The sequence below is a fragment of the Sturnira hondurensis genome, unplaced genomic scaffold (genome assembly GCF_014824575.4).
Source record: "Sturnira hondurensis isolate 20B ecotype Veracruz unplaced genomic scaffold, ASM1482457v3 Scaffold0007865, whole genome shotgun sequence".
In the NCBI taxonomy this organism is placed as follows: domain Eukaryota; kingdom Metazoa; phylum Chordata; class Mammalia; order Chiroptera; family Phyllostomidae; genus Sturnira; species Sturnira hondurensis.
The window spans coordinates 2097423-2121782 of record NW_028080496.1 but is presented as its reverse complement, the minus strand read 5'-3'; the positions used below and the strand labels follow the sequence as shown (position 1 = coordinate 2121782).

Sequence of the window (24360 nt, the reverse complement as noted above, 5' to 3'; positions counted from 1 at the left end):
TGAGGGATAATCCTTATCTGAGGAAATGTTCACAGATTTCAGATAGAGACAGAGAGAGAGAGAGAAACATCGATTGGTTGCTTCCCATACGCGCCCCAACTGGGGTTTGAACCCACAGCGCCCTGACTGGGAGTCAAGTTCACAACCTTTTGGTGTGTGGGACGATGCTCCAAGTGACTGAGCCTCCTGGCCGGGGCTTCGTAAATCTTCGTAATCCCCGTCCCGGTCCACAGCAGGTTCACCATGAGAAGTGGTCATAGAAAGAGGGAGTCCGAATTGGTACTTTATATTTGGAGGATTCACGAAATCAAAGGGATCTCTTTTAGTATCACTTTGCCACAGCTGTCGTGGTGTTTATACTGGAGATACACATTCGTTTTAGGGTCAGACTTTCAGGCGCTGCCCTCAAGATGCAAGTGACTGCCACACAATTCAGACACGGTGGACAGTGGTGGGTATAGCCCACGACCCCACGGTCCACACGGCAGGGTGGGGAGGCACCCGTAAGCTGGCTTCAGCAGATACGTTCTTTCCTTGGAGTTTTCGACTTCTCTGTACAAAAGCAGTTTGGTATTTCACGTAAATAGCTAAAATGAAGCGATTGCTAAACGTGCACCTGAAAAACCGCTTCTGAAGTTCTCAGACGCTTTTAAAGGGACGGCCACACTGGTTGCAAGTTCCACCAGTGTTTGCGTTCCCGTGTGTGGGGCGATGGGAGCGGTCCCCTGCTTGGTGCCTCTGTCACGGGCCTGCCCCCTTGAAATTAGAATCAGAAACTTTTTAGGGTTATAAGTCATCGTGATACGAAAAGCTTTTGGCTATCACTTCCCGAATCTCTTGGCTGCTTTCCTCCCCTGGGGCTTGCCCAAGGTAAGCAGAGCACTGAAAATCATTCTTTCGCTATTTCTGCAATTTATTTTCTCCCCCCAGAAAAAGCACAGTGGAGTAAGTCATGGAAGTAAAGGGCCTCGTGTGGTTTCCCAGGGCGGGGCGGTCACTTGCCTCTGACCGAGAGAGGCTTCAGTGCCCTCACACGGTTCTGCCGTCGGCCTCCTAGTGTGGTGCTTTTTCAGTGTTTAAAATTGGACGTAACCTCGGAGAGCTTAATACGTTTTAAAATAGGATACCTGTGACAAGTCACAGAGACGGGAATACCCGCTGTTGGAGAAGGCTAAGACTGGGCCAGCCGATTGCGATCATCTAGGAAATTATTCTTTTATTTTTTAAGATTTAATTTATTCATTTTTAGAGAGAGAAGAAGGGAGGGAGAGAGAAAGGGAGAGACACGTCAAAGTGTGTTGCCTCTCACATACCCCCTACTGGAGACCTGGCCTGCAACCCAGTCATGTGCCCTGACTGGGAATCGAACCAGCGACCCTTTGGTTCACCGGTCAGTGCTCAATCCACTGAGCCACACCAGCCAGGGCTAAGCAGATGTTCGGAACTGTGAGTGAGGAGAACGGGCTGAGAGGGAGCCCATGATTGGGCACTCTGTGTCCCAGTTCAGAACTGGCCCTGTCACTGGGGTCACGCTTTTGGAGGGAGCTGTCATGCTGTCTTTCCCGCTCTGAAACTTCTTCTTCCCACGTGTCTTCTAAACAGAAGATGGGAGGAGGCCAGAGACATGTCGTGGCAGGGACAGAAAGTAAGACGTGGCTGGCATAAGATGGAAAGGGAGAAGGCTGCGGCTGAGGGAGGCAAAAGGTGTCTCAGACAGTAACCCACACAATAACCACCACGGGAGAGGAAAATCAGTCACGGGGAGGGTCCCGTGAGTGGGAGGTTTCCTGGGAGAGGAGGTCAGGACAATGAGACGCACCTAAGGGAAGACCAGGGGTCCGGGGGCCGAGGGAGGGAACTCTAACTCAGAACCCACGGGCATTTTTGGAATGAGAGCTGTCATCAAAATCATCACCTTGAGGGGCAATAACATAAAATGGAGTAAAGACAGCCTTTTCAACAAATGGTGTTGGGAGAACTGGACAGCTACATGCGAAAAAATGAAACTTGAGCACCAACTTACACCATACACCAAAATTAATTCAAGGTGGATAAAAGACTTAAATATAAGCCGTGAAACCATTAAAGCCCTAGAGGAGAGCATTGGCAAGAAAATCTCAGATATTCCACGCAGCAATATTTTTACTGATACGTCCCCTAGAGCAAGGGATATAAAGAAAAGAATAAACAAATGGGATCTCATCAAAATTAAAAGCTTCTGCATGGCTAAGGAAAACAGTATCAAGATACAAAGAGAAGCAACAGCTTGGGAAAACATATTTGCCAATGATACCTCAGACAAAGGTTTAATCTCTAAAATATACAAAGAACTCACTCGACTCCACTCAAAGAAGACAAGCAACCCGATTAAAAAATGGGCAGAGGACTTGAACAGACATTTCTCCAAGGAGGACATACAGAGAATCCAGAGACACATGAAAAGATGCTCGATATCACTAGCTATCAGAGAGATGCAAATTAAAACCGCAATGAGATACCACTTAACACCAGTCAGATTGGCTATCATAAACAAAGAAACAAACAACAAGTGCTGGAGAGGTTGTGGGGAAAAGGGGACTCTAGTTCACTGTTGGTGGGATTGCAGACTGGTACAACCACTATGGAAAACAGTATGGAATTTTCTAAGAAAACTAAAAATGAACGTACCTTTTGACCCAGCAATTCCACTCTTGGGAGTATATCCTAAGAACCCTGAAACACCAATCCAAAAGAACCTATGCACCCCGATGTTCATAGCAGCACAATTTACGATAGCCAAGAGTTGGAAGCAGCCTAGATGCCCATCGGTAAATGACTGGATCAAAAAACTATGGTACATTTACACAATGGAATTCTATGCTGCAGAAAGGAAGAAGGAACTACTACCCTTTGCAACATCATGGATGGAACTGGAAAGCATTATGCTGAGTGAAATAAGCCAGGCGGTGAAAGACAAATACCATATGATATCACCGTTAACAGGAGTATAAACAAAACAAACAAGCAAGCAAAATATGACCATTGACACTCAAATACGGAACAGGCTGACAGGGTCCAGAGGGGAGAGGGGAGAGAATCATAGGGGAAAAGGGGAAGGACTCACATGAACAAGTATAAAGGACACATGGACAATAACTAAGGGTGGGGGGCGGAAATGGGAGGGAGGTGGGGAGCATGGGGTGGGGGCCGGGCAGGGTTGGGAATATAAGACAGAAAGCTGTACTTGAACAAGAATTAAATTAAAAATTATTAAAAATAAATAAATAAATAAATAAACAATGCTGATTTTTCAGCCAAAAAAAAAAAATCATCACCTCGAGACCCATTTGCAGGACCACAAATGAAAACCTGGGGTGCCCCAGTCAAAACCGACGGAAAGAAACACAAGTGCATACACTACGCCTTTTACTTCAAATGCTAAAACACATATACAACAACAGCAGCAACAACAAAAAACAACCCTGTCCATGTTCAGGCATAAAAAGGAAACACATGTACAAAATAAAGAAAATCAGATCCCCTCTCCGGTCTTCATAGCAAAGGCCAGCGAAACCTGGCTACAGGTGTCGAGGGATGCGTAGGTTCAGCGACGTGCCCGCCACATACCCTGTTTAAAGCAACCGCCGGAAAGGATACAGCCTACCGAGGGTCAGAGACTCACATGTGAAAAAGTCCTGTCCTAAATGACAGGCAGTCCTACTGATGAGGGAAGTCCCCGGGAGTCCCCAGACAACTTGGGTTAGTTTCTGCAGGGAGAGAGGAAGAGAACTTGTCCTCTGCAGGTAGCCTTTTCCTTCTTTTTCACAGAAAAAAAAAAGACATACATACACACGGTACATTAGTGCCGGTGGTGGTGTGGACTCCGAGGTAAGAACTGCATGCAAATAATAATAGGACATTAATAGAGGCCCCGGAGGAGAGAAGGAAGGCAGAGCAGCCAAAGGGCACAGATGCGTGACCCACGGACACGGATGGCGGTGTGGGGACCGCCTGAGGGAAAGGGGGTGCTGGGGGAAGGGCGGCCAAGGAGGGGAACATTGGGACAACTGTAATAGTGTAAACAATAAAATATAATTTAAAAAAAAGAATTCACTCTCTATTTAAAGTTGCTTTGTAGCCTCCTGATGCATGAAAGTTATTTCTTAGAATTTAAGCTTTGGATTTCTGAGAGGTAACGTGTGCCTATAAAAGTTTTACCAGTGCCTTTTTTTCCCCCTTCTGCTTGCCACTTTAATGAAATCATTGTTTTCCTTTATTTTTTTTTTCCTGTAGGAATTGTGAAGGGCAGAATATTCGATACAGGACATGCAGCAATCATGTAAGTTCTGCAATAAAAACATATAATCTAGTATAGTCATGTTGTGAAGTTACAACATTGTAATGTGTACTGGAAAGCTAATGGTCTCTTGGTACCCTTTGTGGAAATTTTGAATATTTGCTTAATCGACAGCAGGTTTGGTATGTTTCCTACCTTCCATTCTATACTACCTTTTTAGGCCGTTTCACATTCATGATCTAATTTGGTAAGTATTTAATAATTTCCAGCCCTGGCTGGTGTGGTTCAGGGGATTGAGCACTGGACTGGGAAGCAAAGAGTTGCCAGTTCGATTCCCAGTCCGGGCACATGCCTGGGTTGCAGGCCAGGTCCCCAGTAGGGGGCGCAGGAGAGGCAACCACACATTGATGTTTCTCTCCCTCTCTTTCCCCCTCCCTTCCCCTTTCTCTAAGATTAAATAAATAAAATATTAAAGAAAGAAATCTCTAGTTAAAAAATAATTTCTGAATTCATAGCAATAATACATAGTGCCTGTCAATGCCTTCAGGGTTCAGAGTGTTTTATGTACAGCATCTCACCTGGCCCTGGGAGGCTCATGAGATGTGGTTATTTCTCTTTTGTAAATGAGGGGACTGGGGCTGAGGGAGGTGCAATTGATTTCCAAAGGCCACAGAGGAAGAATTTCCAAAAGTCGCAGTGCAGACTTGAACTGGTCTCCCCTGCTCCCAAACACGGTCCTGCCCACCACGAAATGGATCCAGCAGGAGGATGCTAGGTGACTGAAGAGAATCACGCACGAGGAAGGGTGTATAAGCTCTACTCTTTTTTTATTTTTAAGTGTTTTATTTATTGATTTTAGACAGAAAGACAGAAGAGGGACAGAGAGAGAGAGAGAGAGAGAGAGAGAGAGAGAGAAACATTGATTTGTTGTTCTACCTATCAATGGATTCACTGGTTGATTCTTCTATGTGCCCTGACTGGAGATCGAACCTGCAGCCTGGGTGTGTCAGGATGAGGCTCTAACCCGCTGAGCTTCCCGGCCAGGGCCAGACTTTACTCTTTATTTATTTATATATTTTAAAGGTTTTATTTACTTATCTTTAGAGAGGAAGGGAAGGAGAGAAGGAAAGAAATATCAATGTATGGTTGCCTCTCGTGAGTCCCCTGCTGGGAACTGGCCTGCAACCCAGCCATGTGCCCTGACTGGGAATCAAACCGCGATCGTGTGGTTCGCAGGCCCGCGCTCAATCCACTGAGCTGCACCAGCCAGGGCTACTCTTTATTTTTTTTTAATGGAGGCAACATCAGTTTAGAGCATGACACAAGGGTCGGGTTCACGGCATTATAACTCAGTGTCCCTACACATCACAGAGTGCTCACCACCAAAAGTCCAGTGTCACCAAAGGTGAAGGGGTGGCCTTGCTGAAGCAAGAACAACAGGATTCCGGAGCGATGCACAGCACACTCACGTAATTAGTCCCAGAAGCAAGTTGATTTAGTATGTTTTATTTAGCCCCTACCGACTGCCAAACAAGGATTTGAGCCAATGTCTAAAGGCATAAACACAATAAAATAGAAATGTCGAGTGGTGANACCAGCCAGGGCTACTCTTTATTTTTTTTAATGGAGGCGACATCAGTTTAGAGCATGACACAAGGGTCCGGTTCACAGCATTATAACTCAGTGTCCCTACACATCACAGAGTGCTCACCACCAAAAGTCCAGTGTCACCAAAGGTGAAGGGGTGGCCTTGCTGAAGCAAGAACAACAGGATTCCGGAGCGATGCACAGCACACTCACGTAATTAGTCCCAGAAGCAAGTTGATTTAGTATGTTTTATTTAGCCCCTACCGACTGCCAAACAAGGATTTGAGCCAATGTCTAAAGGCATAAACACAATAAAATAGAAATGTCGAGTGGTGAAAAACGGAGAAATAGAAGAAATTAAAATTTAAACTTCTGGCTGATAGTTTATTCGCCATTGTTTGCGGGAAAAATAAGATTAAATTTCTGCCTTACGCTATATATCAAAATAAGTTTCAGATGTAACAGAGTTAAATATAATTGCCACTAGGGAATATAGTCAAAGATATTGTGATAACTAATGCAGTGTCAGACAGGCACTAGGCTTCGTGTGGTCACTTTGGAAGGAGTAGGAATGTCCAATCGGTATGCTGCACACACCTGAAACCCTCAGAATATTGTATGTCAAGTGTAATTGAAAAGTAAATTAAAATATATCATTGTTAACCTATAAAGGAACAAGAAAAAAGCACTTAAGTGTTTATCTTTTCTTAGGGTGGTGGGAAGGCATTTCTGAGCTCATTAATTAGGAAAGAAATCTTAAGAGGAAATATGAGTAGAGCTGGCTACATAAACATTTAAAACTTCTTGACTTCACAAAGCACCACAAGCAAAATTAAATGGGGAAAATATTTCCAATACAAGTGACAGAGAGCCAATGACTTCACTGTGAAATTTAATAGTTTTATCTGTTAAAAATACTAAGGAGACAAATATTCCAGTAGATAAATTAAAGACAGAAAAGAAGACATTTTTGAAGAATCAATACAGTAAGCAAATATACATGAAAACATATTGAATCTACACAGTTAAAAGAAAATACGGATTAAAACGATACAATTCTATTTAATACTTAATGATTGGAAAAGTTTTTAGAAAATTACGATATCCAAACCAAGAAGAGGTATTGAAAAAGGGAACTGATGTAGCCTGACAATTAATAATACTGGATGGCTATTTCACAATATTTTTTAAAAGCCTCTGGAACACACCCTTGTTCTCAGAAATTTTATTTGCAGAGATTTGTCCTTGGAAAATAACCAAAGATTTTTGTAGAGATTTAGGCACAAGAATCTTTGTTATTTATTCTTTTTCCGACTAGATACTGTGTTTCAAAGTTTGTGCAGTAAACATTTATGACTTCTGTAATAAGAAAAAATATAAAATAATATACTGCCTTTCTGTCTGTTGTCTTCAATTGGGAAATTTCTATACACTTAATTAGTTCCCATGAACTGGGAAGTGTTCACGCATTATTGAAGAGTAACATAACGTTTTTCCCATCAGCCTCTTGCTGTGGATGTATCGCGTGGGTGGGGTCACTAGTTAAGTTAAAATCTCCTGGAGTCTTGGAGACCTGTACTATTATTTAAGAGAAAACACTACACGGTGTCTTTCCACCCTCCCGCCAGTAGGAGGCAGCCACTCGGTTCCCAGGAAGCGAGAGCTGGGGGGCCTGGGAACCAGGGAGGAAAGTCAGATGAATTAAACAACACTGATAAGAAAACAGGAACACAAGGCCTCAGAAAGCGCATCAGGTTCGGGTCAAAGTGGAGCCAAATATTTTTATATTTCCATCTCGAGGAAATGGCTCCAGAAGGTGCTAACTCGTGTTCCCTCCCGAAGACCTTGAATCACCCAGAAAAACGAAAAGCATTTCGTTCCATTGTTTCGGAAAGAGAGGGCTTGCACCGGGTGTAGGAAAGTGCATCTGCAGGATGGATAAAATAGAGGCGAACACGGCATCCACACAGGGGACGCTTTCATTACCGTATTTTGCCGTGTACAATGCGCTGCTACGTTTTTGGCCCAAACTTTTAGGGGGAAAAATCTTTCGTGTTAATTATTTAATTCAATCTTAAACTATTTATTTCTATTTAGAAACCAAACTGATTCTCCTATTGCAGGGTATTATTTTGCATGCAGGTAGATATTGTTATTGCTTGCTAGAGCGTAAACAGTAAACAGAAGCATAAATAAAATAATTTTAAAAGTTTACACAGCTACGGAATTAGTCCTGCTCCTGTAAAATGCTCGTCCCTGTTTTTCCCTCAAAAATTTGGGCAAAAAAAAAAAAAGTGTGCGTTATACACGGCACAGTGCGGTACTCGGGAAAACCCAGCGGGGTTGGAGAGTGATGGGAATGCCCGGGGTGGTCACAGTCACAGGCCCTGACTGTGCAGATTCCAGGCTGCAGTTTGGGATGTGTAGACGGAACGAGGTGACTCCCAGGGAAGAGGCTGGTGTGGGTAGGGGGGTCTGGTCTCAGGGGACCCCAGTGGAAGATACACTCAGCCCCGCTGCAGCCCCATCTGCCCGCGTGACAATCTCGTGGCCTCTGCCTCTGTGTCCAGGACTGTCCCCCCGATGCCGAGGACTTCCGGGCTCAGCAGTGCTCGGCCTACAACGATGTCCAGTATCAGGGCCACTACTACGAGTGGCTCCCGCGGTACAACGACCCCGATGCCCCCTGCGCGCTCAAGTGCCACGCACGGGGGCAAAACGTGGTGGTGGAGCTGGCTCCCAAGGTGCTGGACGGAACGCGCTGCCACACGGACTCGCTGGACATGTGCATCAGTGGCATTTGTCAGGTGAGCCACCCCTGCTCCTCGCCCCCTCTGACCCCGCCCCCTTTCCCGTAGGTGCCACACCCACTCTCGATAAAGACATTCTTTTCCTTCTTTTCTTTTGACTGCCTGAAGTACTGTTTTTTCAGCATTTTAATGTCAAAAACACCGTGGAGAGGGTCCCTCACTGTTCGAGTTGTGCTGCTTACTTAGAACAGTTTAATTATTGTCCACTGTAGGGTTGAAAAGATTGCAATTATGAAGCCTCTCCGGGCTCTGTCCAGGCCAGTGGTTCTCCAGCTTGAAATCTCAGGAGCATCACGGGAAGGACTGGCTACAATACAGTGAGCTGGGAGCACGGGCCTGCGAACTAAAGGATCACGGTTCAATTCCCAGTCAGGGCACATGCCTGGGTTACAAGCCAGTTCCCAGCAGGGGGCACACAAGAGGCAGCCATACATTGATATTTCTCTCCCTCTTTCCTTCCTTTCTCTTCCAAAGGTAAATAAGTAAAATCTTTATATATATATAATAAAGAGATGGAGATGCTGGGCCCAGGGACACCCCCACCCCCAGCCTTAGACGGAGAACCACTGCTTTGGAAGGTGAACATTACCGGATTCTCTGAGCCTGGTGACTCTGGGTTTCACTGAAATGAATTCACTCACTGGCTTGGGTCTGGAGGAGCAGTGGCTTCTTTGCTGAACACTGCGCATGAATGCGTTCTTCGCAGATTTTTTGGAGAGGGCTTCGCAGAGCAGCGATGAGTATGGACGAAGCGGCACCCCACACCGCAGTCACGGGTGCGATACGGGGTATTCAGATAGAACAGAGATGGCCGGGAAAGGAGAGGATTCCACTCCATTGTTGTTCATTTCTAGGGTGGGGGGGGAATTTTAAATAATGAATGGCTAGGATTCCACCTACCCTGTCATGCTCCTATTAGAGAAGCAAGCACAGCCAGCGAGCAACCTCACCGCCCACCAAATGTCAGGCTCAGGGATGAACCACAGTTGTGCTCCTCAAACCAGCTTCTCCTTCCTGCATCCAGAAAATGGACTCCAGTTGCTCACCGCAGAGTTCCGGAGCCATTCTGGATTCCTCTCTTTCGACGTGCACGTCTAATCCCCTGCCAAGTCCTGTCAAGTCTAATTTGAAAGTCTGGTTCGAACCCACCGCGCACTCCCTAGTCTGAGCCTTCGCCAGCTGCTCTGGCCGAAAGTCCGTCAGCGCCCTCCTGTCCCGAGGCCTCAGCTTCCGCCCCGTCCCCTGAGATGCACTCCCCACCCCGCAGCCAAAGCGATGGCTGGTTTTGGCTGAGAAATGGGCTTCTTATTTTTATTCATTTACTGTGAACTGTAGTTGACAGACAGTACCGTAGTAGTTTCAAGTATACAGCGTAGTGATTCGACATCCGTGTGCCTCACAAAGCCATTGCCTCATTACATCTCGTGACCGCCTGTCACTGCACCCAGTTACCAGGACGGTATTGACCCTGTCATCTTTGCAGCTCCATCATGACTGTCTTGAACCTCACATCAGTGTGTCCCTTCCCCGCCTCCGGAACCCCTCAAGGGCTTGCCATTGCCCTGATGGCGAAACCAGGACCCTGGCTTTCTTTCCAGGCTGTTCTGGAATTCTCCTCTCCCCTTCTTGGCCTTTTCTTTAAAACAGACTTGATTTTTTGAAATCACAGTAGAATTGACGGGGAGCTACAGGGAGTCTGCGTACGCGCTCCCCCAGCCCCCCACATAGGTGCGGCCTCCCCCGCTGTCAGCTCCCACGTGGCAGGTTCTGTGTGATCAGCCGGTGAACCGCCATCGACCTCTCGTTATCACCCACATTACCCATAAACCTGTCAGAGTCTGTATGTGTCCCCAGAGGCAGAAACCTGTGCCTTGATGTGAAACATCCAGGTTAAAGCAACACCCTGCTGTTAATGGCCCTGCGTTCTCCGTTAAAGATTAAATCGAGCTCCGGTTTCTCGCAGGCTGGGTTTTCCTGCATTAACCAGCAGCAGGCCCGAAAGCTCGGTGGTTTGAACCAGTGAATGATTCATTCTGGTTAACGCTGCTCCTCCAACGTAGGCCAGCAGGGGTCGCTGCCCTTCGAATGTCTGAGACCCACATGTTTTTATGGAATAACAACAGTCCTGAGAGTGGGGTCATGTGACTCGTGCATGGATTCCCTCCATTCTTACAGAAGTGCAGATGCGCAGATGCTTGTATCTCATTGACCAGTGATAGCTGATGACCACGCCCACCTTCTCAGGGGGCGGGGCTGTCCTGCCAGGGCCTGGAAAGCACAGCTCCAGGATAACGTTTTTTCTAACAAAGAAGCCCGTTTTCAGAGATCTTAAGCGGAGCTTGGCTTAGAAAACTGTTTGCTTTTTGGAAGATTAAAGTGGGTTTATTTAGGAATTTCATATATGGCTGAATCTGGAGTAACGTCACCTCTTTTAACACTATCTTTTAGCTGATTAGGACATCCTAGGTAGGCACTGTGAAGCGATCCGCAGCTGAAGTAATGATTCATTTAAATATGGGCGTGGATTCCGACAAGCACTGCTCGTATGTTTTAAATATTTCCCGAGGCTATCTCCAGTCTTGTGGAGCTTGTCTCATTAACTACACTGTAGGATACAAATCTTATCTTATGAATTTATGTTCTGCAGTGCCTGGCCATATAGCAATTCTTGTTTAATAGATGTGAATGCGTTTTATTGATAAAGTTGTCCATTAGTAGGTTTTAAATCATTATAATTAGAGAGCTTGACTCGGGCAGGTGCCGCAGGAGTTGAAAACACTTCAGGCAGCGGTTTTTTTTTCAACTTTTTTTTTCCACTTGGGGCAGTTTTTAAAAGTTGCTCGTTGTTGACGAGGAGGGGGTCCGAGAGCCAGAATCCAGTAGTTTCTCAGCTTCAAGGTCGTTCTGGCTTCTACGCTATGAACCCGAGGTCAGCCAGACGGCCTTCTCAGCTCTTATTTTTCTGTGATGTTTTCACATGCTTTTTTTGGCTGTAAGAGTTGGATGAACTATAGCTTCAAAAAAAAAACAGTACGAAACAAACATACAAGCTCAGGGAGGTGTTCAGTTGCCCAAGATCTTACAAGGCCCTAAAACACTCTTCAGAACAAGCTGTTGCTAACTCCCAGGTCTACGCCCCCTCTGGGCAGCTGGAGGGAGGGCGGTGCTCAGGGTCCCCGGCGCGTGGGGACAGAGCTTGGCCAGTGGACCTCGAGTCTGTCACTGAATCAGGGAATGCTACTCCCGCTGGGGAGAGTGCATGGACACAAGTTGTTCACTTACCGAATCCCAGTCTTCCAAGGGTGTTTCCAAAATCAATCCTCCTAACTTGTTCCCCATGTACTTGGAGATATTAATGTAATGGCCCCGGTCACTGGGTTCCCCAAGGTCCATGGGCTGATAGAAAAGGCAGGGAACCTGTGGCCCAGTGTTCAGATTTGGGTGTCGGATGACCTGGGTTTTAAAACCATTATTGGTCCCGGCCGGATAGCTCAGCTGGTTAGAGTGTCATCCCAATACGCCAAGGTTGCAGGTTTGATCCCCAGTCAGGGTACACACGAGAACCAGACGATGAATGTGTAGATAAGTGGAACAACAGGTATCTCTCTCTCTCATCAATAAGTAAAAAATAAAAACCACTACTGGCAGGATACATTGGCTACGTAGTGTCAAAAAGTCACTTAGCCTCAGCCTATTTGTAAAACAGACGGAAGGTATCACGTCTACTACAAGGTTGCTCTGAAGAGTCCATGAAATAATGTTTGTGATGTGCCTGGCAGGAGGCCAGGCCTGGGGCAAGCGTTCAATAAAAATCGGCTACCGCTCTGAATATTTTATTACTCTTTATAAAACCATGTCATCAGGATGAAAGTATCTTCAAAGTCATTGGATTCAACAGCTCATCAAATAATTTGGTCCCTCCTCCGTTTTTTTTTTTGTCCTGGCCCAAGGTTGGGCACTTATTTGTGGGCCCCTTGGAGGGTGCAAACTTTTTCACAGTGAGCTCCACGAGGCTTCCTTCTGTAGCTTTCGCCACATGCAAGCACCGGGAGCAGACACAAACTCTTCCCTCCTGACAGCGCTGTGTGAACTTAAACATGCCTCTCATCAGCGGCTTTTGCTTCAACTTCCTTGGAACTTTTTCTCAACTCGCTGTGCAGCTTGTGTTTGATTTCTCTCCTTCCCTCCAGCACCGGGACTGTGGGGGGGAAGTAGTTTGCAGGCGAGTGGTTTCCACTTCCTCCAGGCTTACACCCTCTTCAACAGCTAGGATGTAGTGTCTGGTTCGGCACCTCCCCACGCCAGAGCACCAGCACAGGGCTCGGCAGCCTGAAGTGCAGTGCGAGCCCTTCCTGATGTCCCAGTCGCTATCCCGAGAGTACCGCACGTACTTTCTCACGGCGTCCTTACCAGACCCTACGTGAAATACGAGTTATTATCCCTCTTTTCCCCTTGAGGAAAATGTGTCTGAAAGTTTCAGTTGTCCCGCACCCCGCAGCCGGAAAGGGGGCGGCAGGAGGGGCCGGGTTTTGTCCGTGGAGCCGTCTGCCTCCGAAGCCCCTGACATGCCTTTCAACACCAGTCAGAGGAAGATGAGTGAGCATGGGGCAATACATGATCATATTACGAATGTTATATAAATGCCACATTTGTGAAATAAAGAGAAATGCGGGACATGGCCCCTTTTCTCATTTAAGGAAGCACACAGTCAACAAATACGTGTGCGTGGACACAAATAACTCACAAAACCCATAATTCTCAGGAGTCTGAAAGGTAGNTTCCCCTTGAGGAAAATGTGTCTGAAAGTTTCAATTGTCCCGCACCCTGCAGCCGGAAAGGGGGCGGCAGGAGGGGCCGGGTTTTGTCCGTGGAGCTGTCTGCCTCCGAAGCCCCTGACATGCCTTTCAACACCAGTCAGAGGAAGATGAGTGAGCATGGGGCAATACATGATCATATTACGAATGTTATATAAATGCCACATTTGTGAAATAAAGAGAAATGCGGGACATGGCCCCTTTTCTCATTTAAGGAAGCACACAGTCAACAAATACGTGTGCGTGGACACAAATAACTCACAAAACCCATAATTCTCAGGAGTCTGAAAGGTAGCCGTGGAAGCATATTCCATATCAGCTGTTTATCTGATTCACTCCTTTATTACATTTTAAAAATTGTTGATAGAGCCCTGGCCAGGTAGCTCAGTTTGTTGGAGCAGCGTCCTGTACACCAAAAGGTTGTGGGTTCGATCCCCGGTCAGGGCGCATATGGGAGGCAACCGATGGGTGTTTCTTTTCAGATCCATCTCTCTCTCCCTCTCTCTCTCAAATCAATAACAAGCATATGCTTGGGTGAGGATTAACCATGTTGTTTATAAGGACCAATACATAGGTGTAATAACAGAGGGGGAAATCTGTAGGTACAGGTGTCCATAATGATAAAGAGAAGGAGGTGATAAGACACAAGTCTAGAACACAGAGAGAGACAGATACAGACGATGAGATGCGGGTCTGTGGAGGGTGAGGTACAAGCAAAGAACTACTGAAAACGATGGACCAAAGGTGCATCCGTTGAGTTCAGGACGGTGCCCACTTGGGAGGAAATGAGAGGGAGGGAGAGAGAGGTGGGGAGAGGAAACATTTATTATCTGTAAAGTTCCACTCATTTCAGGCACGCAACAGTATCCGAATGGAGCTGTAACGAAGAGAACAAGAGTGGGGGTGTGAGAGGTTGGTGTCAGTCCTTCCCTTTAATGATCGGGGCCTGGCACAGAATTGACGGATACTGGAGACTAGCTTCCTACGGTGCCTAATTTTAGGAGCTGTGTTCTCACCAACGAGAGCCAACTTGTACATTTCAGGAGAACCCTGTAAGTAGGAGAGAAATCGCTTTCCGCCCCCACCGTGTTCTCACCGGGTCCTGACCCCTGCTCTGTCCCAGGCGGTGGGCTGCGACCGGCACCTGGGGAGTCACGCCAAGGAAGACAACTGCGGTGTCTGCGCTGGCGACGGCTCCACCTGCAGGCTGGTGCGGGGACAGTCCAAGGCGCACGTGTCTCCTGAAAAAAGTAGGTTCCCTGCCCCACGCCGTGTTTCCGAGAAACAAAATGTGCTCGACACCCCATGCAATGTTACCGTAAAACGAAATGGGCTTTAGTCCATCTGTTGCTACAATAACATGGTCTTGGTGCTAAGCCTTTTGGTTGGAAGAAACTTGTGACCAGTTTCCTGAAAGTCAAATATCTTCTGAAAGCGAAGTATCCCGTTTTTTTCCCCTGCCTCTTCTCACAGTACTGTTCTCTGAACTTTTGCCAACACAGAGCATGACTACTTTTAAATATTTGCTGATTCTGGGGGGGTAAACCATGAAGTAATAATTTCTTTTATTTGCCTCCCTTTGATTCCTATCAAGGTGGAAAATATGGCCATTGTCGCTCATTTCTACTGTTTAATTTTTCCGTTCGCTACTGAAGGTGTTGACCCACTTTCCTGTTTGGGTGTTTCCCTCACTATCGTGTAAATTACTATTTTTCCTGGATGTCACCCTACCTGTTACACCCGTTCCAGATACTGCTCTCAGTTTGTCATTCGACTTTAAATACCGTTTGCGTTTTTTAGAATCAACAGTGTCTAAATTTTGTATGTCCAGAAAACTCCGCCTTTTCATTTCTGTGATGTCTGCCTCTGTTAATCCTTTGATTTGGGTCGGTACACCTGTCTGTGAAGGACGAGGTAGGAAATGTGTTAGGGATTTGTGGGGCACGCGGTCTCTCGCTCACACACTGAACATTACGCAAAAGCTCCCACAGACAATCTGTGAACAATCAGGCACAACTGCGTTCCAATAAAACTTTATTGACAAAATAGGCTGCAGGCTGATGCTGACCCTTGGGTTGTAGTTTGGTGACTTGTGCCTGAGAACAGCTGACAGATTGGAGAGCATTGTCACCGAAGCCAAAGGAGGAAGTATTGTATTTTGTCGTGTCTAATGCACAGCCACATTTGTGACCCAAGCTTTCAGGTGGGGAAAAAAAACATCTTTGTTTTAATTTCTTAATTAGATTCGTTATTTACTTATATTTAGAGACAAAACCAATTATCTTATTCCAGGGCATTATTTTGCATGCGGATATCGTTATTGCTTTCTTCAGTGATACCTTTAACACGTAGACATAAATAAAAGAATTAAAACCATGTATGTAGCTATGGAATTAGTGTGACCCATGGGAACTGTGCATTCTTATTTTTCCCCACAAGAACTTGGGCAAAAATGGGTGCCTTAGACACAGGAAAATACAGGAAATCCAAAAAGGAGGCCATGGGCAGCCCTGTCAAACCCAGCTGTGAGGTCTCGTGAGATGAAGGCCCCGGCATGCTCTTTGGAGGTTGGAAGATCATTTCTGACGTTGGCGCCCGAGAGAGAGGTCTCGGTGAATTTCAGGCCGACCCGGAAGCCCGATGGCATCGGGTTGATGAGCAACTGGGTGGGAATAGAGAGGGGAGGAGTCTCCCCGGCTGCAAGTCCACGGCAGGTGAAGCGCTGGTTAAGTGTCGGCCTTAAGAAGTGTGAGAATCTCCGTCGGCAAGATGACGTCTTGCCAGGGTCCGAAAGAGATTAGAAATGGAGATAACCCTAACTGAGCCAGGGCAGGAGCGGAGTGAAATGGGGTCGGGAACGGCGTGTTTTTGGAGACGCATGTGCGGGCCCTGAAATGGGAGGGGATGGGCCGGAGTGTGGTGTTGGCAGGAAGGGGGCTCTGTCTGTTTGTGCCTCTTGGAAAGGTAGCGCTCTCTTTCTCTCACCAATTTTCAGTTTTTAAATTATAGATCCTTCCAAAAATCCATTGAAAGGCATCTTTCTCTCCGTGAAAATGCACGCATTCTCCTAAGCTCCAGATTTGCCACGCCGATGTTTTGGAGGGAATCTCAGACCCCTGACGCCAGTTCAGAACATTCCAGCTGAAGAGTCCCTGAACACCCAAGATCTTTGATTGATTTCTGCAAAGAAAGTGTGACGGGGTTGTACAGACCAGACCGATCCTTGAATGCAGCAAGCTGGAGCAGTGACCCGGTCCAAGCAGGGGGCACTGCGAGCGGGTCATCTGATTCGGCCCATGCATGTCCCTCGGCGAAAGCCAACGTCTGCGGAGGTTCCTGCCTGCGTGACCCCTCCGAGCTGCTCGCCCTAGCTTTTCACAATAGCCCCCTCACGTCTGTTACTGCTCTGAAGCTGGCCTGCGAGGCTGGTTTTGGCTGGGATTCTCCACGGGCCATATGGAAGCACTTTCCTAGAATCCTGCCTTGTGTGAAAGAAATGTGGGAAGGGAAGCCATGTCTCTCCCCGAGGGGGCATCCCCAGGCCAGCAGTGTCCGCAGAGCCCCTACGACCTCGTCGTGCCAGGCCGTCCTTCCTAAACGACCTCCCGGGGCCGCACGCTGCGTGAGGACACGCGGGGAGATGCTCTCGGCACAGCTCTCCTCTGGAGACGGCGTGCGTGGTCGCTCCCGGGCTGTCCCCCCCACCACGCAGTGAGGAGATCCAAGGTGTAGGAGCCCAGAGCCAAAGCCTCTGCTATGAGAAAAATCAGAAACCCGTCCAGATACAACACATAAATTTCCTGCGCAGAAGGAGGAGGAGGAGGAGGAGGAGAGAGACTGAGCTAACCCCTGGCACAAACAACTTTGGAGGCTGGAACAGGGGACGAGGGGCCACTCGGTGTTTAGAGAGAGGAAGCGCGAAAAAACAGCCACAAGGAAGGAGACACGTCAGTTTGGGGGGGTCCTGTCTCGGTGCGTAGGGACTCAGTTGTATTTCCAGGCTGGTCCCTTGTATCTTTGCCTTGTCCACGTACGGGCGTGCACGCACGAGGCAAATACATATAAGTTCGCTCAGTTTGTCGGCTCTGGGGTCTTGCACATTTTTACCTGGCGGCAGCTCAGTGCACGTGCTGTCCGTTGCTACAGGGTTGCCGAGGGCCAGGCCGGAACAGCAGCACGTCACTCGGACGTTGTGCAGGAGGTCCGTCCCTTCTTACAAAGCATCTCTGGGTCTTCCCAACGAAAGTGGAGTCCTGGGCTAGGTGAGGGTGGGCCGGCCTCCCGGGGTGATTTGAAGGATGCTTCCTGGTCATTCCCTGTTCCCCAAGGTAAATGTAACTTATTCCCTGGCAAGGAGGGCTGTATCGGCTAGACCCACCTGTCTTCTCAGGACATCTCTTGCTGCTTCCCCGTCATCTTTCTGGAGCAAGACCCTGAGTCATGGTCCTGGCCCGGTAGCTCACTCGGTTAGAGCATCGTCCCTATACACCAAGGTTGCAGGTTCAATCCCCAGCCAGGGCACGTACGAGAATCAGCGAATGAATGCATCAATAAGAGGAACAACACATTGACATCTCTGTCTCTCCCCCCGCCCTCTCAAATAAATTAAAAAAAAAAAGATCCTGAGTAGTAAAGGGATATTTAAACCAAAGACCCTTAATGGGGCAGTTCCTCCTGGTTTAGTTCAACGAGAGAGATCACAGCGTGGAAGATGACCCCGGACTGAACGTCGAGAGCCTGTAGCCTAACATTTCTCACGATCGCGTGTGTCTTCTGTGCCCTCAGCGTGGAGAGAAACAAGATGAGAGCGACACGCAGACCCTGCTGAGAAGGGATGTCAGGGATCCCATTTGTCTCAGAGCGGCCAGACCGACCACGAAGTCCCTGGCTCACAGCTTCCCAGGAGCTGCCCTGCGCTGAGGATAAAACCCATACCCCTGTCCGTGACCTTCAGAGTCTCCCATCATCCGGCTCCGGTGTTTCCTCCTGTGCTGCCGTTCTGCCCCTCGGAAACTAGGCTTCAGGCCCATTACCTTCCTAAGATAAGAAGATTCTAGAATGCCAGGTGCCTTCCCCCTCCCACTTTGTGGGCCTTGGCCGTGACCAGACCCTGCACCTGGAGCTGCTTCTCCCAGTGCTTCAGGCGGCGGCCCTTTCTCTGACCTTGACCTCCAGCGTCACCTGCTCGGTGAGGCTGTCTCAGACCAATCGACCATTGTCACCTCATCACATTGTCTTCCTCCTCTTTTCTGTTAATTTCCTGCTTACCCCCTCCCCGCCTTTTTGGGGGGGGCAAGAAGTAATTATTTCATTTATTTATTAGCCTGACTGGTCGCTCCTGCTAGTCAGACCTTGCGAGAGCGGGGGACTGTGTCTCTTGGGCAATCCCACGTTGCCACATTTTCCAGACGCCTCTGGCAGGTGCATCTGGGCCACCTCTCTGCTTTCCAGCCTCGGATGTCCCTGTAGGGGAAGAAGAAGTGACCTCCCCCTACCCTTCTAGGTTCTTGGCTGAGACTGCCCCCTCCTCGCCCCAGAATATACAGATTAACAGGAGAAAAATGAATGCAGTCATGTGGGTGTGTATGTACTGGAGCCCTACAAAGGTGAGCGATTCAAGGAAGCGGCTGATTCAGGAAGTGTTTCCATAGAAAGCCCGTAAAGTCAGTGAAGAGTTGACAAGGGCCTGGGCCGGGCATAGGAGGAAGATGGTGAAGAAGGCGGAACTCAGTTTGTTTGTGCGGCCTGCTGGGCCGGCAACTCCGTGTCTGACAACAGGGCGCCTCCCGCCGTCCCAGTGCAGAAAGGGTCCACTCCCCACGGAGATGTCCCTCCTTTCAGACGGACGAGGGAGGGTCGGAGGGCCCTCCTTTCACTGGCTGTTTCTCAAGTTCCCCCAATTCAAAATAATCACTGGGCCAAACTGGCATCTTTGGGGGTGACGTGTCCTGAATCCACCCGTCCCACTACAGACCCTGAAGGCTAATGATCATTTGATGGAGAGCAGCAGGCTCTCGATTGCTTGAATGAGGCACAGAGGGCCGACAAAACAGGGTACATGGTGATGCCGTGGGACACCTGGACAGAAAGCGGTCGTGCGGGGCTGCGTGTGACACAGCCCCTCCCTGCGTGCTGTGCAAAAGCTACTCTTACAAGTGGGCGCAGACATGTGTGTGACACTGGGCACCCTGCTCCTGGGAGGCATGTTCAGGCTGTAGATGAACAGGCCTCCGGGCCGGGGGGCAGGAGTTTCTGCTCTGACACCAGGGCTGAGGCTGAGGAGGCGAGAATGCAGGTTCAGGAGGGGGTAGAGGTCGCGCTGCAGCTCGGGGCGGGGCGAAGGGACGTCACCGTCACGGCCAGGCAGGTCTGAGGTGACATGCCCTCGCAGCTGGCTCTAATCCCAACCCCGCTGCGTTCCTTCTCTACCTTTAAAAAAATGGTTACTTGTGGTGTTTGCTTTTCTCCTCTTTGCTGGCTGGGATATTCTGCGTCTCCTCCCTTGATTTGCAAAAGGCAGCTTGTTAGACAGTCCTCTGGGTGTGCAGTCCTTGCAAAAAACACTTGAGAGAAGGTTTGAAATAAAGCCGGTGTTACCCCAATAAATTTAGTTTTTTAAAAAAAAGTGGGAATGAGGTTGTCAAGGTGTAACTAAAATCTCTCTCTCTCTCTCTTTTTTTTTTGTATTACCAGGGCATGTATCTATTTAGGTCGATAGAGTTCTCATTGGACTTTATGGTGAAAACAGTGACCTGATATAAATTCCAGCCCTTCTGTGCTGAAACGAATCGTTGCCTGATGAGTTAATACTGTCCCGACAATTTGTTTCCTGTGCATCTTGCCACTTAGCAAAGCTGTGATCTGCAGCAGGAAATGAGACACAGAACAAAATAACAAGGGACCAGCTGGACTGGAGCGTTTCTGAGTGGGAGGGAATGAGTGCAAAAAAACGTGGTGGCCCTTAGCTCAGCCTGGTGATTGTGAAATCCAGCAGGGGAAACGTGGGTAACAAACCAAAAGAGTGTGAGTTAATACAATTCGAACTTGGTCTTGGGGTACCAGGGTTAAGAGGGTCACGTTCCATGTTCGGTTTTGACCCCAGGTCTACTGATTCTAAGCAAGTCACTCACAAAACTTCCGTTTTCTGAAGTGCAGAAATAGGCTTCTATTAGACCGCATGAGGTCATTTATCTCAAGTGACTTAGCAGCCTGCCTAGGGGCGTACTACAAGCTCAGTGTGGTTTTTAAATACCTGGCACTTCTCAGGACCTCGTTGGACCCTCTCAACAACCCCTCGAAACAGATGTTTTTGGTTTAGCTATCTCGTCTTATGACTAAACCAGGCACAGAGAAGGCGAGAAACGTGCCCAAGGTCACACAGACGTTCCAGCCCAGGTGTCCCGGCTCCAGAGTCTGATCTTAGCCACTATTCCCTATTGCCCGTCCCCAGTAGTTTTGTCAAATAATGCAAATGGCTTTCAAGTGTGATGAGGCGGGGCCCTGGATGACGTGGCACAAAGGTTAACAGTATCAAGGATCTCTTATCCCAAATTTCCATGAAGGTGTTTTGGAATAGTGCCAAACGATGAAAGTGTTCAGCCGGAACCAGTTATCACCATCACCTCCACCTCCACCTCCACCATCACCATCACCATCACCATCACCATCCTCATCATCACCTCCACCACCACCATCACCACCTCCACCAAACCTGGGGGTTCCCAGATGGGACAGAGAAGAAACCTTTTCTTCACTTTGCATGTCAGCAACCGCTGGCCTCTACCCCGTGAGAAACCACAGTGTGTTTAAAGCAGCCTCGGAGCCAGGCTTGCGTGGCCGGCCCGCCCACGAAGCTGAGACGCAGGGCCAGTCCTGAAGCACCGATGAACGTGGCCCACTCCCACAGTGTCCACGGCCCTCTCCCCTCCCTCCGTCCTCGTCCCTCACTCTGGGCCCAGGCCCGGACGGAAGGGGACTTACCCCAAGGCTGTGTGTAACAGACAAGGCAGAGCACGCTAGCAATATGTGTAACAGAACCGACTCTCGGACCAAACAATAACAACAATGAATATTTGTGTATCTGTCGATGACTTAAACATCTTAAAAATTCATAGCTATCAAAATATATAAAGGGAAAAATACCCTGTAGGTATATAAGAAGAAATTGAAACAAGTAAAACGGCTACGAGAGATCACAACATGCTTTCATCAGTAAAAGTTACAGGTGGGCTCTCTACAAAATGACTTAATCGTTACGTGGATACATATGTGTTGAGCATTGCATTTTGAGGGTTCAGACGGTCTTTTCAAGAGTTTATGGACCATCGAGAAAACTGATTCTGTACTAGACTCCAAAGGCTATTGCAAAGAAAAAATCCTCAGCGAAGCAGAAACTGCCGGAAGAGGCCTCGCCCCGTAGCCCCGCCCCCTGCCGCCCCGGCCCCGCCCCCTGCTCCCTCCTGACAGAGAAGGGCAGGCCCCTGTCTTCCTCCCACTGCTCCTTCATCCCTCTGCCAGTGTTGTGGGTCCCACCCCCTCTGCTTCCTCAGGGGCCTCTCTGCACCCATCGCTCCCTCTGTGTCCTTCACCCACCCCCAATTAGGGACAGACATCACCCTGTGTCTTCCATGTTACATAAGGGTGTAATTTTAAGGTGTATGGATGTGCATATGTGCGAGTGTCCAGATGTGTGTTTCTGTGCGGGTGTCTCCTTTTAACGCTGCACGTCTCCCGCTACCACTCTAACCTCCCACTCTCCCTCACGGACAAGAAAGGAAAACCATTGGCACTTCGTGTCTCCACTGTGTCATCGTCATTTACTCCTTAAGCCACAGCCCCCCACCCCCCGCACTACTGAAGCTGCCTTTCCTAAAGCCCATTGACAACCTTTCTACTGTGTTACTGAAGGCACACTATTTAGCCCTGATCGGTGCCGTGTTTGGTGTCACGGCCCCTCCGTCCGTAGAATCCCCTTCTTCCTCACCAGGGCTCTCCCTCCCTTTCCCATCGAGCCAGAGCCATGCCGTCCCCTGCAGAGTGGCGAAGAGATGCTGACAGGTGGCAGATGGCACTGTTGTCCCACAGTCCTTGTGACTTGCAGTGTGCCCTCAGCGTGCCCTGTGTCAGGGCTACTCGGAATGTGGCCACAGCCCTGGCTGGTATGGCTCAGTGGATTGAGCACCAGCCTGCAAACCAAAACGTCGCCGGTTGGATTCCCAGTCAGGGCACAGGCCTGGGTTGCGGGCCAGGTCTCCAGTAGGGGGCGCTTGAGAGGCAGCCACACATTGATGTTTGTCTCCCTCTCTCCCTCCTTTCCCCTTCTCTAAAAATAATAAATAAAATCTTTTTTGAAAAAAAAAAGAACATGGTCACAGACACATGTGTGGTGCCAGGGCCACCCGTGTGAGGCAGGAGGTGGACAACTTCCTGGGCTTCACCATAAACTTCTGGGTCAGGATTTCAGGGGGGCCAAGGGGAGGAAGAAGCTGTGTTTTAACTTTACTTCAGGTCCTTCTGGGGGGTGCTGGTCTATCAAGGTGTCAGCGAGACTTCTTCCACAGATGTCCTCCTGTTCTGAAGGGCGACGGAAACGAGAGGGAAGGTCAGGGCGGGAGGAGACGGCATTGAAAACTTTGCGGTACAGATCGCTTGTCCCACGGTTTAGGGGTGAGGGTCCCCCGAGAGGTGTTCGCGGCTTCTGGCCTTGTCCAGCTGTGCCACCGGGTGTATTTGTCTGCAAAGGTGGTGGTGTGAGCAGCTGAGCATTCAGTGGCCTCTTCCCAGCAAAACATGTCCAACCTTTTCTTTAACGTTACTTAACAGTGTGTTCAAATGAAATCACGTGCATAGTAGCAATATGCCTTAGACGTAGCAGGAGCTTTGCAAAGACTTATGGACCCCACGCTTCGTGTGTGCCCCTGGTTTTGACTGACTTGCGTATTTTGTGGGCCTCCAGTGCTTACCTAGGCTTGATGACATCTGTCCTGTGTCCTCTCCTAGGGGAAGAAAGTGTGATCGCTGTCCCTTTGGGAAGTAGAAGTGTGAGGATCACAGTGAAAGGACCCGCCCCTCTCTGTAAGTAGCATCTAATCTTAGCGTTGTTTTTGTTTCCTGGAAGTTTATTTAGCCAAAAAAAAAAAAAAAGTCTTTGTGTTAATGGGTGTGCGGACAAACATCTCAAGGATTTGGACTCTGGAATAGTCTGTAACAGTAGGGAACGTTTTTCTTCTTATACTCCAGTAGGAAATATGCCAGTTTGGGATTAATCCCTCGGGGGATAGGAACTTGTTATATGTGAAATAAACTTTTTTTAAAAGGTTTTATTTATTTATTTCTAGAGAGGGGAAGGGAGGAAGAAGGGCAGGAAGAGAAATATCAATGAATACTTGCCTCTTGTGCGCCCCCTACTGGGCACCTGGCCCACAACCCAGGCACGTGCCCTGAACTGGGAATTGAACCGGTGACCCTTTGGTTTGCAAGTTGGCGCTCAATTCACTGAGCCACACCAGTCAGGGAGAAATAAACTTATATAGAGAGTAAGCTAGGGATCAAGAGTCTGCTGGAGGTTTCAGCAGTTTGGAACAAAAAACAGAAAGTAAACCACATCAGTGGATGTAGCGGAGGACGAGTAGCTTTGTTGCCAGAAAACCAGGATTGCGACTCTAGAGGCCCTGAACGCCAGCGCCAGCTTCCCAAAGCACTGAAAGTTTTTTTTTCATAATTTTTTTAAAGATTTTATTTATTTATCTTTAGAGGGGAAGGGAAGGAGAGAAGGAGAGAAGGATCAATGTACGGTTGCCTCTCATGAGTCCCCTGCTAGGAACTGGCCTGCAACCCAGGCATGTGTCCTGACTAGGAATCGAACCGTGATCAT

General features: G+C 48.3%; 1 protein-coding gene across 2 annotated transcripts in view; it reads left to right on the top strand.

Moving 5' to 3' along the window:
* ADAMTSL3 (ADAMTS like 3) overlaps positions 1 to 24360 on the top strand; it is a 144320-nt gene that overhangs the window by 48120 nt on the left and 71840 nt on the right. For both annotated transcript variants that reach the window (XM_037053508.1, XM_037053509.1), the window contains exons 5-8: positions 4273 to 4318; positions 8434 to 8670; positions 14611 to 14737; positions 23487 to 23561. In XM_037053508.1, the coding sequence (XP_036909403.1) occupies positions 4273 to 4318; positions 8434 to 8670; positions 14611 to 14737; positions 23487 to 23561 (485 nt within the window). The remainder of the gene's footprint in view (positions 1 to 4272; positions 4319 to 8433; positions 8671 to 14610; positions 14738 to 23486; positions 23562 to 24360) is intronic.